This window comes from Lactuca virosa, chromosome 5, assembly GCF_052849685.1.
Source record: "Lactuca virosa cultivar CGN04683 chromosome 5, Lactuca_virosa_CGN04683_v6, whole genome shotgun sequence".
In the NCBI taxonomy this organism is placed as follows: Eukaryota; Viridiplantae; Streptophyta; class Magnoliopsida; order Asterales; family Asteraceae; genus Lactuca; species Lactuca virosa.
The window spans coordinates 275,365,305-275,384,860 of NC_136430.1; the positions used below are offsets into that span (position 1 = coordinate 275,365,305).

A 19,556-nucleotide genomic window follows, 5' to 3' on the forward strand; every position below is an offset into this window, starting at 1 on the left:
TTTTAGTTTATTTACGATAAAGCAAATTTCATTATGTAAAAGAATATTTGGTACGTTTGCATTCTTGATAGAATGTCATTATTTACGTAATATGTTTTCATCTTGATAGAATATGTTTTCATTCTAGATAAAATACGTTTTCATTCTGAAAAATGTAATTTTTTTGATCTAAGAATTATGTTTTCTGATTTAAAGATTTTAATTTTCAACATTAAACATTGAATTAAATTAAAATCCGAACAATTAAGACTTAAGTATCTACAGTCAAAAATAAATATGAAAACGTTAGAATCAAGAATCGTAAAATTCTAAAACTATTTTGTGAAAATGACAAAGAAACCAAAACTATCGAATAATAAGATATTTTTGAAAAATGATAACTACAATAAGAATACAAATAAAAAGAATGAAGGTTGTCATTTTTGAAAGAATACAATGACCATTTTTGAAAGAAAATACTAACACAACATATACTTTTTTAACAAAAAAAAATATGTTATATCAAAAAAAAAAAATTATGTTATATCAAATGCATTGTAATAAGAAAATCTGGCCCGCCCTATACGCTGTATATGTCCATCCCCTACTTGTAAGCCTTAAGCGTTTTCAGCTCTATGAAACTTTAAATTGATATATTCAGTAATGGAATTGGACACTAGTCATATTCAATTCTTATCCAACTATCGACACATACACATACATAATGTTAGTGTTTCATGACTAACTTCCCACGTTAGTCTTGGTAAGGATTGACGTGAGCCTTTCAGACTCTGTGGTTTACCATTTTTTTTTATTATCCAGTTCGTGGAATTTCAATTTTTTCTATACTTGTACTTGGGCTGATTGAAATATATTTCAGAAAATATTTAAACTTTAAAGTATATTTTTGAATCCATTGGGTTATTACTATAATTCACCCTTACTCTGCATTTTTATTCATTGTATTGAGATTTCAAAGATCCTCGAAATTCATCAAATTATGTTCTATCAGTATTTTATTTCAACAGCTCTTTAAAGGTACGGATAACTGCATATTTGATGTTCCATAACATAAGATTTTACATCAGAACACCAATTTATTTCAAGTTCACATAACGTAATTATGCACAAACTATATTATACTTCACTCCATTTTCTTATGAGATTCAAGGAAATTACAAGGGCTAGCATTAATGGAAGTAGACTCTCTATCCTCCGGTAAAGGTAAGGTTGTCAACATCTAACTTCCCATTATCCTATTTGTGTTATGGGTTTACTGTATTGTTGTTGTTGACACTAGGAATAGCATTGTCAAGTTCTCCACCTGCAAGAAAGAAGTGCAACATCGTGATCAATTCACAACTCCAAATTAATATAAGCCTAAAGAAGAAAATAAGCAGCCGTCATATGTGTTTCTGTGTATAGAATTATACCATCAGGATGAAGAAATGTGCCGGTATAGTAGGAAGAGTCCTTTGACGCGAGGAATACATATGATGGAGCAATCTCGACAGGTTGAGCTGCCCTATTCATGGGCACCTGTGACCCAAAGGTTGCTAAATCCTCATCATCGAGTGATGCAGCTTCAAGTGGGGTCCAGATAGGGCCAGGAGCCACACCATTCACACGAATCCCCTTGTCAACCAGGAATATTGCTAGACTCTTGGTGAAGTTCACAATGGCTCCCTTTGTTGACGCGTAATCAATGAGTTTTATGATGCTGAGAATCCTAACACTGAAGCGGTGTTTATGATGCTGCTTCCTGGTTTCATGTGCTTCACAGCATGCCTATACATCCACATCATCACAACCCATCAAAACTAGATGTGAAAAATAAGCGTCCTCAATGGAATATCACAATGCTTCGTAAATAATACTTTATTTAAGTACCACATATTCATTAAGCTTTTTTTGAAAACGACTCTTCTTTCATCTACATAGTGAAAATGACAGAAAACTAACATGACTTGTTGCTAAATTGTTTTAGTTTCTACAACTTCAGTGCAAAATAATCAAGTTATTTAACAAGCGTCGCATTTCACTAATTTTGTGTAAAGTTATTGGAAGTTTCATGTATATGAAATACCATAAAAGTGGTGGAAACAGAATATTAGATAACATGGAAGAACACTTTTCTTTCCTGGAAGTAAAAAGGTGTCAGATGCATGGGTGCTAGACACTCACCATTCCAAATACAATATGCTTAATTCAATTTCAAAAAGCTAGCTCTACAAAGTTCTCCCTTGATTTTTCTCTTATCATCTATATACGTGATAGAAGGTTTCCAACAAAACCTTTAAATTCTCTTTTAAAATGAAAGGATAATGTCATAAAACCCTTAAGTTTTTTAAGAATTTGCGGTTTTATCCTTTGATTCGTTTATGCCGCAAACTTGTAAAAAAAATATTCAGTTTTGCTCTTTTAACACAGTTCAAGCAAGTAACTTGTATAGATGGCAAGCCATGTGGACCATGAATGGGACGGACTCGATGATGTGGCTTACTATTGCGTTACTCCTTCATTATAAAACTTAAAAGGAAAATGGGGTAAGGGGTTTCGATCCCACCACCTCCAACTCATAAAGCAATGATCTTCCGAAGAAGCCCCATTGCTCTTGTGTGTTACTGAAATATTTTAAAAAACAATAATAATAATAATAATAATTACTACTATTATTATTATAATTATAATTATTTTTATTATTATTATTACTATCATTATTTTATTATTTTTCTATTAGTGTATATTATTTTTATTTACATTTTCAAAGGTGTAATTATATTTATAAAGATATAAAATACGTTTTTAAAGATTAGAAAAACATTTTTAAAGGTGTATATATTTTTGAAAGCATATCTAGACCTTTAAAAACATATTTTTATATCGAAATCGTATTTATAGACTTAAAAACGTACATTTTTTAAAGCGTATTCATATATTTCAATATATAAATATATGTTTATATATGTTTTATGATTTTGAAAGTATATAATATATAGGTACATATCTTTTAAACTTCCAAAAACATAAAAGATACATATTCGGTGTTAATGTGGATTTTTTTTTCTATTTTGAATATAAATAAATATTTTTTTGTATTATTAATACAAATACGTATTTTCTGTATTTTTAAAGAAGAAATACTATTTGACAGGTATATATATATATATATATATATATATATATATATATATTAAAAAAATTTCATTTTAAGTCTACAAATACGTATTTCATCATAAAACTACGTTTTTACTGGTGTACATTCGTTTTTAAGTGTATAAATACCTTTAAAAATATATTTTAACCTTTTAAAACACATTTTTATATTTATAACTATATTTATACCTTTAAAAACAAAATTTAAAATGTATATATACAATTATTTTTGGAAGTTTAAAAGATATGTATCTATATATTTTATACTTTTAAAATCGTAAAAGATACATTTATATATTTAAAAATACGTTTTTAATGTACAAATAAACCAAATACGCTTTAAAAAATATATATACCATTAAACATGTTTTTTAATCTTTAAAAACGTATTTTGTACCTTTATAAAGATATTTATACCTTTAAACTGTAATTAAAAATATGTGTATACACTTATAAAAAAAAGAAAATAATAATAATACTAATAATAATACTTAAAATTGTATATAAATTTTTTCATTAATATCATTATATATAATGTATTCAGGTTGAGATACATAAGAAGCTTTCCTGCTTGGTGGCATGCGCTTTGGTTTCTAATTTAGAGGTGGTGGCTTCGAATCTCCCCACCCTATTGTCATTAAAATCTTTCAATTTTTGTATTAAATGAATAAAGCAACGGTCAGCGCACATCTGGCTGACACGTCAGCAAGATCAGCCCATTCAGCGCACACATGGCTCGCCACCTATGCAGGCGACCGGCTGAACCTGTTAAAAGGGTAAAACCGAAAAAAAAATTGAAAGTTTGGAGTATAAACGAATCAAAATTCTGTCAAGGGTAAAACCGTAAATTCCTGAAAAATTTAAGGGTTTTTATGATATTATTTTTAAAATGAATCAAGATTCCACACTAATTAAATTAAAATTTACTATAATTTCCAACAATCACCTGTTGGGTTGGAATGTTTTGCTCATACTATATTACGACATTCCAAGATGCTATCATGAAGATTATAGCGATTATCATTTTTACCACACAAGGTTCAAATAACAGTTCCATGCAAGATAAAGCACAACTTTTTTTTGAGCACTTATAATAGTTCCAATAACACTGCAAAAAAGGTCTAACTTGTTTTAACTAGGGAGAGCTCCATGATCTTGTATGGGATTGATTTACCATGCATGGATACAATATGAGATGGCTTTTGATTATCTTCAACCTATGTGGGACAAAGTTTTGAACCAAACTTTATATATTATCATCAAACTGAAATGAGGTGCCACACAATATTGCAATTTATTTAAGCTTTAACAATTACCCAAATTTGAATACAAAGAAAATGCACATACCATGCTCATGTAGAGAGAAGAGACTCAACCATAAGTTAGTGAAGCCAATGACAACATGTACAAGTCTCGATTTCACTAAATGTCTTAACAAAGGATTACCGTGAACTAATCTTTGTGATAAAATAAGGCCATAAACACAAAACAGCACAATTGATTCGGAAAATATATACAGATAGGAAGAAACATAGCAAATGTTACTCTGTGAATTGCAATGTATTTCATATTAATTGTAAACAAAAATCCCATTTTAAGACTCTCGAAACTCTCCTTCTTGGGGCAAAGTGAAGTTCGCAAGAAAAAATATAACCGGTGAAAGTAAAATAATAATAACTTGAACATTAAGAGGCACACCTTGTCATGAAGAAATGGGAGAATATATTAGTTCTAAATATCCTTTCAAGCCTCTCTTCCGTGATATCATCTAATGTATATGTTTCATACTGCACAGCTGCGTTGTTCACCAGGACATCGATGCGTCCATATGTCCCAACCACCTTATCAACAACATCCTTACAATTCTTGTCATACCTCACATCCGTAGGTATTGCAATTGGAGAACCTGCATCACTCAAATTTTGAATCATTTATCAACTCTAAGGTATACTTTGCATCTATGTCTTCGACATCTTTCACATAAGTGAATGCTATAGTTGCACCCTCCTTAGCAAAAGAGTAGCAAACTGTTAGGATCGAGACACTTAACACACGACTCTAAACACACACACAGCTCACGAAAAACAAGAACACAAGGATGAACATGAGGGATTTAACGTGGTTCGGTCCTTCTCTGACCTACGTCCACCGGTAACTAGGAATTTATATTTCTTGGTGCTAATCTGCACTCTTTCTGTGTTACTCTAGATACAAGTTTTACATATACAGTTGAATCTCTTATATAGAGATGGAAATCAGAAGTAGTCAAAAAACACAACCGGGTCTTCAGCCAACCTTTGAAAAAACTTCACATTCAACAATTGTGGCTTCACATTCAACAATTGTGGCTTCACATTCAACAATCTCCCACTTGAAGCCACGGAACAATCTTCACCTGTTGAAGATCAACTGTGCATCTGTATTTTAAAAAATTTGATCTTAACTCCTTCCTAGTTACCCGGCTTTCTCTTCAATTTACCTGTTCTCTGTCTCCACCGGCTCCCACTGAAATGAACTGCCCGATCCTGGAACATCCTGAGAACAAACGACACTCTCCATGTGAAGCAGATAATCTGGAGAGACTTTTACAGATGGAATACTGGTTCTCTTAACCCACTGTGTTCTGGGTATTCTAGCTGAAACAAAGCCCATGCTCCCACTGCTATGAATGCCCTTGACTGGTTTTTCTGAACCGTTTCAAACACGTTCAACCTGAATCTGACCTGTGACTCTGGGTTTTCCATCTGCAAAGCAAACCTTCTTCTGTCCACGAGACTCTATGAACCGGATTTTGTTTTTCTTCTGAACTGGGACGGTTACTCCCTCAGACGGTAAACTGACCATATATAATGAACCCCTCTTATGTCCACGAGCTATCACAAGATTTCCTTTGACAACCTTCCACTGCCCATTCCTGAACTTAACCTCGTGTCCCTGTTCATCCAACTGCCCAACAGAAATCAACTGTTTCTTCAGACTTGGAATTACCCGGACATCCTTCAAAGTCCATGGACCGACTGGAGTCTTCAGATCTAAGTCACCTATGCTCGTCACATCAAGAACCTCATCGTTCGCCAGTCTTACCTTACCAAAATCCCCTTCTTTCAGATTTCGCAGTGCTTCACGGATGTGGGTAGCGTGAAATGAAGCACCCGAATCCATAACCCAGGAATCCACATTGCTCTCCACACTACAGATCAAAACATCATCATCTGAATGGTCTACTGCAACGTTAACTTCTTTCTTGTCTTTTGGACATTGATTCCTGAAATGTCCAACCTTTTTACAGTTCCAACAAGTCACATCATTTTGAGTCCTCGACTGACTCCTTCTCCTGTTCCCGTTCCCACTACCTCTGTTATTTCTTCTACCTCTGACTGCATTCAATTGTTCACTTGATGATTCCCCAGAATTTCTTCGTCTGACGTCTTCGCCTAAAATTAAATCCCGAATTCCCTCAAAAGTGAGCTCTTTCGATCCTGCGGAACTAGTAACGGCTGTAACTGTTCCGGACCAACTGTCAGGTAATGATGATAACAGTAGTAAAGCTTGAACTTCGTCCTCAAATTTTATTCCCACTGACCCAAGTCTGGATAAAATCGAGTTCAAATTGTTGATGTGTACTGTAACTGAACTTCCTTCCCTCATCCTCGTGTTGACTAGTTCCCGAATCAGGAAGACTTTATTTGCTGCCGACGGCTTCTCGTACATATTAGACAATGCCTCCATGATTCCCTTTGCCGAGGTCTCCTTCAAAATATTGAAGGCAACATCCTTTGACAACGTCAGTCTAATAAATGTCTTGGCCTTCTTATCCAAAGTCTCCCAGTTTGCCTGTGTCATCGCCTCCAGTTTTTCACCTAAAACTGCGTCCAAGTCTTTCTGCACGAGCAAATCTTCAATTTGCATCTTCCACCAACCAAAATCTTTCCCATCAAACTTCTCAATCTGAAGCTTACTGCTTTCTGCCATTTTCTGAAAGAACAATGACCTATCTTGCAATTTTCTGGAAATTCAGGGGCCAAATTGCAAATTTTCAAATCTGCTACAGTGTTGCTACAGTGTCTGCTGACGTCGTGCTACAGTTCCTGCTACAGTGTCGTCTTCTCCGACGGACTGCTACAGTGTCTGGTGCTATAGTGTCGTCTTCTCCGGCGAACTGCTACAGTGAATCCGTCAGCTACAGTAACTTTAACCGGTGATTGTAGGAGCCTTCCGGTGGTCGAAAAAATTCAGAAAAATTATTTTCGGAATCTGCGGAACGAGACCTTTCCAACAGTCTACACCAAATTCGTTTTTGAGAAAAAAAATTTTCAACCAAAAACAGAAAATCACCCTCTGTAGCTAAACCAAGGCTCTGATACCACTTGTTAGGATCGAGACACTTAACACACGACTCTAAACACACACACACAGCTCACGAAAAACAAGAACACAAGGATGAACACGAGGGATTTAACGTGGTTCGGTCCTTCTCTGACCTACGTCCACCGGTAACTAGGAATTTATATTTCTTGGTGCTAATCTGCACTCTTTCTGTGTTACTCTAGATACAAGTTTTACAAATACAGATGAATCTCTTATATAGAGATGGAAATCAGAAGTAGTCAAAAAACACAACCGGGTCTTCAGCCAACCTTTGAAAAAACTTCACATTCAACAATTGTGGCTTCACATTCAACACAAACAGCCCTCCCAATACCCGAATCCCCTCCTATCACCAAAGCCACCTTTCCCTGCACCAAGAGAACAAAAAAGAAATTACGTTAGATGCTTTTTCATATTATGAAACAAATAGGGTTGCGCTTATTCTGTTTTTTTGCTGCTTCGGCAAAAGGTTCGATATTTACACTGTTTATCTTTAAAAACCTTGTGCATTGAAATCAAATGACAATTATGATAACTACAAAATGAGAAGCTTCATACAGAAATGATTATGGATTTCGTCTAATTTAGCTGAAGTCTATTGGGTGACCAAATGACAAGAATAATAAATTCAAGAAAGGAAGTGTACTTGGAGTTTGTTAGTGGGCTGGTAATTAGGATCGCTGAATATTGGAAGAGGGTCCATTAGGTACTCTTTTCCAGGTTGACCATCCTGATGCTGTGGTGGGAATCTTCGTTCGCCTTCTTCCCTCCTCATGGCCTTCGCCTAAAAAAAGTTACCACACTCCAGTTAGGGTAATTGAATGCTTGTGAGTTTTTATCATCAATGGCTGCTCGGATTTGAAACAAAAAAAAAATGAAAATTTTCCACCACAAGGACTAATTAATAATCCAATAATATATTACAATCAAATTTAGCGTATTCTGAATAGAAGAGAATTAGCAGACCTTAAAGGTGTGAATAGAAGATGAACCACGTCTTAAAACACATGTTGTCGTTGCAGCAACACCATTATTGCTAGTTCTTGTAGAAGGACGTGAAGTCAACAACCGCCGTGAGTGTAAACATGAGTTTTGTGTGATCGGTATTCTACTGGAGACTGAACCTACCAAACGAACCATCACCGAGCACAACATGACTTACGATGGATGGATGAATGAATGAGAGACCTCGTTATGAAATATATAGGGAATTTTTTTTTCGAAGTCAAATATTTCATTAATCTGAAAAATAAGTCCGACTAACCACATTAATGACAATTTGGTCTCTTTCCAACCTTGCTTACACGCAAAGATGTACTCATACCTCAACAATCATTTTTCCTATGTCACAACCAAAAGCCAAGAAATTGTCAAGGGCGGTCCTAAACAATTTGGGGCCAGAGCAAAAAAAAATTAGAGCCCTTATAAATTTTTTTTAAAGGAGGGCGGTACCTCTAGAAAATTTTCTCAATTAAAAATAATAATACAATGAAGGTTGGGCCCACCTATGGGAAAAAAAGGCTTCGGGACAGGCCTCGAAAGTCAAACAACCTAACAACTATTAATACGAGAAAAAACAAAATAAAAAGGCAAGAACATACTCTGAACCCTAATACATAAACGTAACAAAGAAAAAGTAAAGAAATTTACATTTACGAGCTTTTTTAGATGCAAAGTCATCAGTTATATAATCGAGTTCAATATTATCCCACAAATCTTTTTCAATGCATAACATAACCAAACCATTTAATATTTCTTGTGATATTGATAATCTATAATATTTTTTAAAAAATTTTAGTTTTGAAAAATTTCTTTCCGTTGATGCTATAGTAACATGTATGGTTAATAAGATTTTATATAAAATACAATCATTTGGATAACAATCTTTACCTTTGGCAAACTTTAAAATTTCAACCGATGACATAACAACATTTGGCAAAGTCTTTTGTAATACTTTAAGTTCCGTAAAAAATCATTTAAATCCACATCACATAAGTAATTATGAGTAAACTTATTTACAAAAATAGTACAACATTTTTTAAGTTCAATATCATCCAATGACTTTAACCTTTTTGAATCGTATAAAAATCCAAAAATGTTTTCAAAGTTTGTTACTTGTGCAAATCTACTATCTAATGACTCAATTGTAACATCAACAATATATATAAAATAGTCAATTCGAAATGATTTTTCGGGTGATTATAATTCATTTTCACAACTAGTTTCATTAAATTGTTTTTTTCTAATAATTTGCCGTTTTTTTAGAATAGAGGTTCAACGTCCATATCCGATACAATGTCCTTAACATTATCTATACTAAGGGCATAACCTTCATTTTTATAAATTTAAAAAATGGCATCATTTTTTTTAATAGATCAATTTGTGGAATCAATACACATTGTTTTGGTTCGCATTTTTTTACTAACTCTATTTATAGCAACTAAAATCGCATACCAAATTACCATATAATGTAAAAAATTCATAACTTTCCATAGCATTCAGCTTCACTTTTAGACTTTGCATCATCACATGATAAACATATTTCTATCAAGGCATCCCTTATATGAGGAGCTTGAAACCTAATGGATTTGACACTTTTCATTTGACTCCCCAACGTGTATTAGATAAAGATTTTACTGTTATGTTAAAGTTAGGGGCTTTATAAAATAATATTGACCATCTTTTGGTTGAACCCGAAAAGAATACAAAAATGTGTTGCAAAACTACAAAAAAATGGCTTTAGCACAAGAATGAGGCATATCAATAATTGTGAGGTTAAGACAAAGAAAAACACATGGCATATACAATGCTTTCAGATTAATTTCAAGTAATAATAGTTTTTGAACCCTTAGGTGTTTTCATGTCATGTTAGAACCATTATCATAACATTGTCCTCTTACATCATCAATATTATGACCATATGATTTAATTACATTTAATAACTCATTAAGAAGTCCTAGCCCAATGTATTTTCTACCTTCAAAAATTCTAAAAAAAAATCAACTATTATTTTATTATTTGTCATGTTCACACATCGAATAACTAGAGTCATTTGTTCTTAATGGATAACATCAGAGGTGCAATGAAGGATAGCGGAAAAATATTTTTGATTCTTTTATAATATTAACTAGGTTAAAACCCGTGAACCCACAGGTGTTAATTTTAAATAGAATTAAAAATTTAATTATGTAATAAAATAATATATCATTAATTTAGAAAACTTATGAATTGTAATATTGTATTTTTCAATAACTCTCTGAGTTGTAACTTGTAAGTACTTAATTACATAGTAATTTGGTGAGATTAATAGAAATTGTTGTTGTCTTCGTCAGTTCTTTTTCAAACTTTACCCTGATTTACTGCGTCATGTATTTCTTCTTTAGGCTTTCTGGCTGTAACTTTGAAATCCGTGCAATGGTAGTGTTTTTCTTAGGATATGTTCCTTATTTTTAGTAACTTTGGAAATGGTAAGTATTTAATTACAAATTGAGATTTTTAAAACCCTTACTTTTGGTGCATGATTTTTGTTGAACATACAAAGATGATGACGCAACCACAAGGGAGCGCGTGACACTACTAGAAAAACAGCCTTTTACGACGCGCAATGCGTGTCGTAAAACGCTCAGACGACGCGCAAATGCGTGTCAAGGAAGGCCCTTTCATAACGAGAGACGACACGCTTTTGCGCGTCGTCTACAGATGACGCGCATTTACGACGCGCAGTTACGACACGCATTTACGACGCTCATTTACGACACGAATACGTATCAAGGAAGGCCCTGTCATAAAGGAAGACGACACGCATTTGCGTGTCGTAACCTTACGACGCGCGTTTAGGACATGCATTGCGTATCATTATAGCCCCGTCATAAATGAAGATGACACACATTTGCGTGTCATAAATTTCAGCAACCATTACAATATGCATATACGACGTGCCTTTACGATACTCTTTTACGCATAATACAAAAATATAGAAAAAAATATATACCAAAACAATCAATTTTATCCAATAACATCATGTCAAAAAATTGTAATACATTAATATTAAAGGGACCTGATTGTACATTGTTATTAAGAGGTTTCTCTAACTATATAACCTAATACTACATTGCTATTAAGGGGCACCTTCTTGTTTCAGATATCATGTCCACATCATAAGCTTTATTGCTCTTTTCTTTTTTAATAGTAGGCGCCACAACAGTTAATGTATCTCTATCTCCCCCTTCCTTTGTAGCTTGGTCAAGAACATCATCTCCACCCTTCAGAGTAATGAAACAAAAATAATGTAAGAGAGAAACATGTAGTCTAAATGATTCAAAACATGTGAATTTAACTATCCTTACAAAACATGTGGATTGCCAGATGAATAACATTTTTACTCCTGTTTAGCAAACAATAGGTGGTTGCCAGATGAATAACGTTTTTACAAAACATGTGAATTTAACTATCCTTACAAAACATGTGAATTTAACTATCCTTATCAAGTCCTAACTTTTAACAAGTTTCCCCTTATTCACTTTTCAAATATGTTTTTTCAGTCACTATTTTCCCACCATTTTCTGTTTTATATATATATATATATATATATATATATATATATATATATATATATATATATATATATATATAGCTTCATATTTGCTTATTATAGCATCTCACTTCTAAATCAATCTATTACAACATTATACTTATAATTGAGTGAATTTTTCATATTATAATAAGAAGAAATGAAAGTGTATAGCTATAATAAACAATCAAAACGAAAGTGTGTTGCCATTTGGTATTACCTGATCATGGAAACCAGCAGGATTCCAAAGCACTCATGTCATCCCTGCCTGTTACTAGATGACTAGCCACATGTTTCATTAAAAAACAAAATTGAAATAAGTTGACATCCAAAATGTTGTCTAACAAAAGTTAAGAACAACGGACATGAACATGAACTAACCTTATTGTCTTTTTGTTGTCTGACAAAATTATCATTACCAGCAGGAAGTCCAGGGGAGGCAGAAGCTGATGGGTTCCTAGCAACTTCAACAAGTTGTTGAAGCGCCTCAGGAGCATCATGCCTTGTTGTAAGTTCCTTTGTTGTTTGAGTTGCTATAGAGACACTACGCTGCACAATGTTGGAAACTATCTCTTTGGTAGCTCGATCCATATACATTGGAAGCACGCTGTAAACTCTAAAACACTTTTGGTTGTTTCCTTTTTCCCCATTAAGCCCTGCATAGGTAAAGTGATTGGATGGGTGATAATGTCTGTTTGGATAAAGTGATGTATGCATATAGCTTGTTTCTTTTCTAGACTAAATAAATCGTCTGGATTAGACTAAATGACCAATTTACCCTTGCATTCTAACAAACAATTTCCACAACATTCTTACACTCAATTTCTATACTCATGTATGTGCCTGTCATTTATTTGATTTCTTATAACAGTTACATGGCTTAATTACTTTATACGCCTGTTTATAGAAAATTAAGGCCATAAATACTTTTTGTACCTGTATTGGGAAATAAATTATGGCCATAAACATCATTTGATATGCAAATCCTGCTGCATAACATAATTGGATAGTAGTTAATGATTTTAAAGCCAAAGGTCATTCTAAGAAACAGTATTTCACAAATAGAGTGAAATGATGCTTTTTTTTACTGTAACTATAATCTAGAAAGTAGAAACTAACTAAATCAGTTTTTTTATCGGTTATGATTGTATCTATTTTCAGTGATTTTGGATTTGTAACTTATTAAATGGATATGTATGTACACTAAACTCGATTTTCATGCCCTGAACTTGGCTTCTTTTAATCTGGAAAGTAGAGTGCAACCATTAGGATCTGCCATTTTATATATATGTTCAGGAATTAGGAGACATTTTCAACTTACAGATGATTAGTTTACTTGGAGTTAGTTACAATTTACCTGTTGTTGGTTAGTTTCTTGTATCTATGCCTTTGTCTACCAGCTCCAACAGCCCTTATACATGTAAAGGACTTGAAAGGGCAAAATTTAAAGACTACATAGCCACTTACAGTGAAATTTACAATTTACCTGCTGCTTCTCTTAACTTCAAAGATAAGAACATAGATGCTCATAACCCATAAAAGCATCTGAGGGATTGCTTTTAGCAAAAGAACCAAAATCTGCAAGTTTTAGTTGTCCACGAGGTCCTATCAACAGATTATTTGGTTTCATATCCCTAAAAATAATAACAAAAACATGTAAATTATTATTATCAATTACAATTATAACATTATTAGCAACTTGAAGAAACACAAGCCTCCAACACAAGCAAGGGTTATTTGGTTTCATGTCTCCTGATCTCCAATAGACCTTGAAAGACAAAAGCCATCAGGCCAGCATCTCAGAGCACCAATCTGTCATGACCATGACATAAACAAAACTCATTTTAATAAAACAGATTTCATTAAAATAACAAGCCAAACAACAAATCATTAATTTCAATGGATAAAACTTAATTTAAGGATAAAATAGATTTACCTAATATGCTATCAAAGGTCAAGTGTTCTAAATTTGCTTTGTACTCTTCAAATAGGTTCCCCAAAAAACAAATCATTAATTTCAATGCACTTGTCAATTTATTTTATGTTAATGCTACCTGATGAGAGCAGTAAAATCATAACTAATGAATTCAAAGATAGTGAGACTAGAATATTATGATATGAGTTAATGAGAGTGCAAGTTACCATTTTTTATTCCTTCAATAAGATCCTCACCACGCACCAAATCAGCTCCTGCAGCTCTGGCCTCATCTGCAACTGCTCCATCAGCAAACACAGCTACACGCAAGGCTTTGAATAGCCAGCAACTCCTAATGTCCGTTAACAGAAAAAAGAAGCAAATTCTTATTAGTAAATATGAAATGAGACATGAAATAAAAATAGCTTCAGATTTGCATTTTCTACATCTAATTCTATTAAACGAACAAAAATCATTGAACCAACTATTAGTTTATTAAATTGCAATATTCATTCTGGCTAATATTTAATGACCAACAATGAAATTCCCAAAATACCCTTTAAAGTTATGAACATGTATTATTCACATTTTGATCCTACATGAGATAGGTGGTAATGCGACAAGAAGACTAACTACGGATGAAGGGAATTCAAGTCTTTTTGTATGGGACAAATTACAGTTGGATGGCAAATAAAACTTACATGTCTTCTAAGGGATGAGATGATTTAAGTGATGAGCACTTTGAAGTTATTGTCACCAGAACATGATTTTTAGGTTTAGTTTGTTTTTTTTATATGAAAAAAAAAAAACAAACTGAAAAACCCAAAACGTTGTTGTTAATAAAACTACCATATAACATGCGTTATTAAATTTCTGACATTTAATCAAAGAATATAATGGATATTATGTTCTACAAAAAAAAAAAAAAAAAAAAAAAAAAAAAAAAAAAACTAAATGTCCATAAGAGATGGTCAAACCGAACCTATTAAGCCCTAGCATTTTACAACCTTTCCCACATTTACTTGTTTCCTTTGATATCCCTAAGCATGGAAACAAGATTCGCAAGTTAAGATGTTTATGCAACATAAATGAGTTTTTTATGAGCTAAAGAACCTAGATTTTGATATATGAAACCATGTCAAAATAGAAACATACATACAAGATCTGAAGATATTGAAGTAGTACATATGTATAAGTTAAATTTCGAAAGTCAACTTACTATACCCTTGAGAGCTTTAGGTACAACAACCTCTTTGGCAAAAAGTTGAACTGGGAATATGTTTTGCTATGGTTTCAGAACATATTGGCTGCCGATTAACTGCATAATGCCAAAAAAACCATAAGTTATGAACAATTATGAGTTTATAGGTTAGATAAATACTAGACACCTTATTTTTTTTAATATTGCAGGCAGGGGTCTAGATAGGAAGAAAAGGCTACTAAATTTATCTGATAAGCATGTGATTCAAACATTCAACTATTCACCCAACACTACTTTAGTAGAACTTGGTGAATCACACAACCAACTGATAAGAGATGTGATAAGCTCAAGTTAATTAGTTTGAACAAGATCTGGAAGACATGAGTTGAATTTGCTTTGATAATCAAGACCCAACAAGTACATAGATTGTTCCATTAAATTATCTCTTCACCTGGTTCCATTTATAAACTTAGCAGAAAAAACAGAAGAGCATGATTAACTTGCCATATGTCCTATTTTGGTATCCTTTGTTACTGAAAAAAATGTGTTCGTATTTAGAAAAGATAATGAAACAAACTTATACGATAGTGGTAATTAGCAGAATCCACAGGGGCAACATAGCCAATTGCATCCTCTATGAAATTAAGGTCTAGAACTTCTTCTTTGAAGCATCGTCTCCTTAAATGTATCCATCAAAAACAGATAAACTAAAGAAATTTTGAGACAAAAAATCAATAAGACCTTTAAAGGTCAAGATGCAACTGTTGGTTGTGGTTGATGAACAACTAGAATGGGCTACTTTATTGAGTTCCCAAAGCTTTAATGCGTTGTCTGTTGATGCAGAAATAAGGGTTCCATGATCCAATAATTTCATAAAACTAACAGTTGTGTCTTGACCAGTCAAAGAAAACAAAGGGGTGGAAATATTCCTCAAATCATAACAGTAAGTTCTATAATCAGTAGACCCAAAACACAGCAAATGATAGGAGTAAGGAGAGAACTGGAAAGAACACACATTAGCTGCACTTCTGATTGTGGTCAAACGCTTTGTCTTCATATATATCAAAAACTACAATCACTAACATATATAAATATATAATTAACTAAAAGGGTAAAATGGGTATACCTCATTAATCCTCCATCTTCTTTTTTGTTTAATTTCAAACCCTTCTTAAAGCCACTCATTTGATCATGAACAGGAAATATAAGGATCAGAACCAAAATTTAAATAAAAAAAATAAAGAATGTCAATGAGGCAATATATCGAACACGTTATGTGCATTTACAAACCACAAAAGGAATCATGCGTAAAAAAATAGAGAAGAAATTGAGTAAGGATGAAGATTTGACAATGAACTAAAAACCACTAGAGTTAGGCCAATTGAAGAAATTGAAAACCTCAGTAAAAAAAATCAACAGAAAATTAGATATAAGAAAAGAAGAAGAGAATTATCAAATCGATTGAAGACGTCATATTGAAGGGTGTTTGTAACTAAAATCTACGAGATTGATGATTTTAGTAAGCTAAGTAAACAGATGATGGAGTGTTGACATGGGGAAATATGGATTTGAGCCCTAGAAGCTGAGAAGTAGACGCATCTATGAAGCGGGGTACTTGCAATCGATTTGTTGGATGTGCTGGTCCGATTTTTGGGAGGATTTTGTGTGGTCCGGAGAAAAGCGCTAGTTCTTCCACAGTTTGGGAGGATGGATCAATGTAACGGGGCTTAGGTCGCCCACAAGGAGAAGCGAGCATGAGATCACTAGACCTGAGGTTGCCGGCAAGGTGAGGTAGCCGGAAAGGTGAGGCGAGGTGATCAAGAGAGATTGTCGATCGTTGTAGAGGCAGAGCACCGAGAACGGTCGTCTTTCATTGGAAGTCGATGGCGGTGGGAGACACTCGGAAGGGTCGAATAAGCAGCAGATGGCGGAAGGTGAATGGAGGTTTGAGAATCGAGAGAGAAGAAAGAAAGAAAGAAAGGGGGTTTTCGGGGGGAAGCGGGCTTTTTAATTTTTGGATTTCATTTCCCCCTCGGATGAAACGCGAGTTTCATTAAAATTTATAAAGCGACATGGTTAGACGATACACATTTTATTTAAGGTGCCCTCCGTGTTTTATTATTATTATTATTAGACACTAATTTTAGGGCACGCAAAAATGCGTGTCCTCTATGCTTCATATTTTGGAAAACGGACATCAATTTTTAGGGCATGCACAAATGCGTGTCCTTTATCAGCGCGTGTCATTGATTGCGCGTCGTAAAAGACTGTTTTTCTAGTAGTGTGGGGAAAAAACGTTCTTGGCTAAAACATCACTTTTTTCATTGTAACTTACCACCCCAATAAATCTTCAACTCCACTACCCCGATCAGTCCTCATTGTCATTGTAGGATTTTTACTCCATCGTTCATGGTGTTAATTTCGTGAAATTAATAGAAATTGTTGTTGTCTTCGTCAGTTTTTTTTTTCAAAACTTTATCTTGATTTACTGCGTCATGTGTTTCTTTTTTAGGCTTTCTGGCCATAACCTTGAAATCCGTGCAATGGTGGTATTTTTCTTAGGATATGTTTCCTTTTTTAGTAACTTTGTAAATTGTAAGTATTTAATTATATATGTAAATCCACCTCTTTTATAAAAGTCATGACTTTATATAATGCAACATATGTTAGAGTAATGACAAAAAAACCCAAAAAAAAACATCAAAATTGATTTGATATAAAACAAACAAAACATGTAGGTAATGACATTAACGTAAAAAATACAATACGTAATTATAAATAAATTAATTAATATGATGGATGAAGTGTGATTTGCTAAAAATGACTAAAATATGCTACAAAAAAGTTGGTTATAATTTGCGAAAAACTTCCTTATAAACAACATTTGAAGTTTTATTTGTGAGTTTACCATCTTTATACAAAATTAATAATTTTAATCCCTCTCTGCTTTGAACTCTATATAAGGTAACATACAATTGCCCATGTGAAAAAACCGGATCTTTGAGAAACAAACCAACATTCGATAACGATTGTCCTTGACTCTTATTAATAGTCATTGCAAAACATATGGCCAAAGGAAACTGTCTTCTTGTGAATTTGAAGGGAATTTTTTTCCCTGATGGACTTAAAGGCATTCTTGGAATAAAAGTCCAGTTTCCAATATTAGTTCCAGATATTATACGTGCCTCAATAACACGTTTTCCCAATGATATCACTTGTAGTCTTGTGCCATTACATAAGGCGTTTTTCTGATCAATATTTCTCAGTAACATTACTAGAATACCAATTTTTAAAACTAACTTATGATTTGGTACACCGGATACTTTGAGACAATTTAATACATCAGGCGAGTATAAATTAGCATCAAACTGATCATGGACAAATTCGGACTCACATATGCTATCTGAACTTAAATGTTCAACCTCATCTCCTGGAAACTTCTTAATCAAACGATCGTTTATTCCCTGAACAACTTCATTCTTTGGAGCAAGTATCGCTCTTTCTTGGAAATAATGTATTTTTGTACTTCTCCAAAATTGACGAATATACAAACTCGATTAATGAACCTATACGATCATCTGGATCAATAATGAGAATATCATCTGAAATATTGATAAACGTTTCGTCGTCGTTCGGACCACCGAGATTTCATTCTCCTGTATCCAATAGCGACTTTGCAAAATCTCTTATTTTTTCTATGTCAGATTGATTCCTTCCAACAGTTAGCCTCATGTTTTTTGTTAATCTATGGACTTTGCAATGTTGCCATAAATATGAAGAACTCAAAGAAGCATTAACTGTTAAGTATCTATATTTGCTGTGTCAAATGGTTGTGTTCGGAATTTTGTATAAATATTCCGATTCCGAAATGGGCTTGTCCATCTTCGATTTCTTAGCTTTGTCTGTCTATATATAGCCCACTATACTCTTTCCTTAGTATCGATCTTTTTGTAACCGTCTAACACTCATAGAATAGTTCCGAATTGCGAACTGTTATTTGTGCTTTGTTAATGAAGATTGAGCTTATTTCATTCCATATCATTCTTGTTTATTGAATTGTTTTAGCATTTCATGTTGAATATAGAATCTATTAGTCTTATCAATTGGTAGTCTTTGAATCACAAAGAGTACATTAATAATAAAGGATCAAACTTTGTTCAAATAAATCTTTGTGATAACAAAATAAAGGTTTACAAAATGGAGAGAGGAGAAAACAAGACTTTGATGAGAAAATCCTTTTGGGTAGATGAAACAAAAGTTTATCTAATTAAAACAAATTTCTCACAAGGACCCAAGTCAGTTTGGGTTACTAAATCTCATTAATTTTTCAGGTGATGTGAGACGAACTGTGACATCCCCTAATTTCT

General features: G+C 33.4%; 1 protein-coding gene and 1 pseudogene across 2 annotated transcripts; both read right to left on the reverse strand.

The window, feature by feature from the left end:
• Positions 1-1,056: 1,056 nt before the first annotated feature.
• Positions 1,057-11,879, reverse strand: LOC145112779 (glucose and ribitol dehydrogenase-like; annotated as a pseudogene). Its single transcript, XR_013710649.1, has 9 exons — positions 11,850-11,879; positions 11,632-11,765; positions 9,154-9,275; positions 9,105-9,112; positions 8,150-8,287; positions 7,797-7,871; positions 4,834-5,193; positions 1,413-1,767; positions 1,057-1,303 (listed from the first exon to the last, which is right to left on the reverse strand). The product of XR_013710649.1 is annotated as a glucose and ribitol dehydrogenase-like (transcript).
• On the reverse strand, positions 11,563-17,219 carry LOC145116390 (uncharacterized). Its single transcript, XM_079052733.1, has 8 exons — positions 16,316-17,219; positions 15,213-15,306; positions 14,216-14,340; positions 14,010-14,127; positions 13,010-13,885; positions 12,455-12,729; positions 12,294-12,355; positions 11,563-11,765 (listed from the first exon to the last, which is right to left on the reverse strand). Exons 5-7 carry the CDS (start codon positions 13,110-13,112, stop codon positions 12,332-12,334), a joined length of 402 nt encoding a protein of 133 aa, XP_078908859.1. The 5' UTR covers positions 13,113-13,885; positions 14,010-14,127; positions 14,216-14,340; positions 15,213-15,306; positions 16,316-17,219; the 3' UTR covers positions 11,563-11,765; positions 12,294-12,331.
• Positions 17,220-19,556: the final 2,337 nt, after the last annotated feature.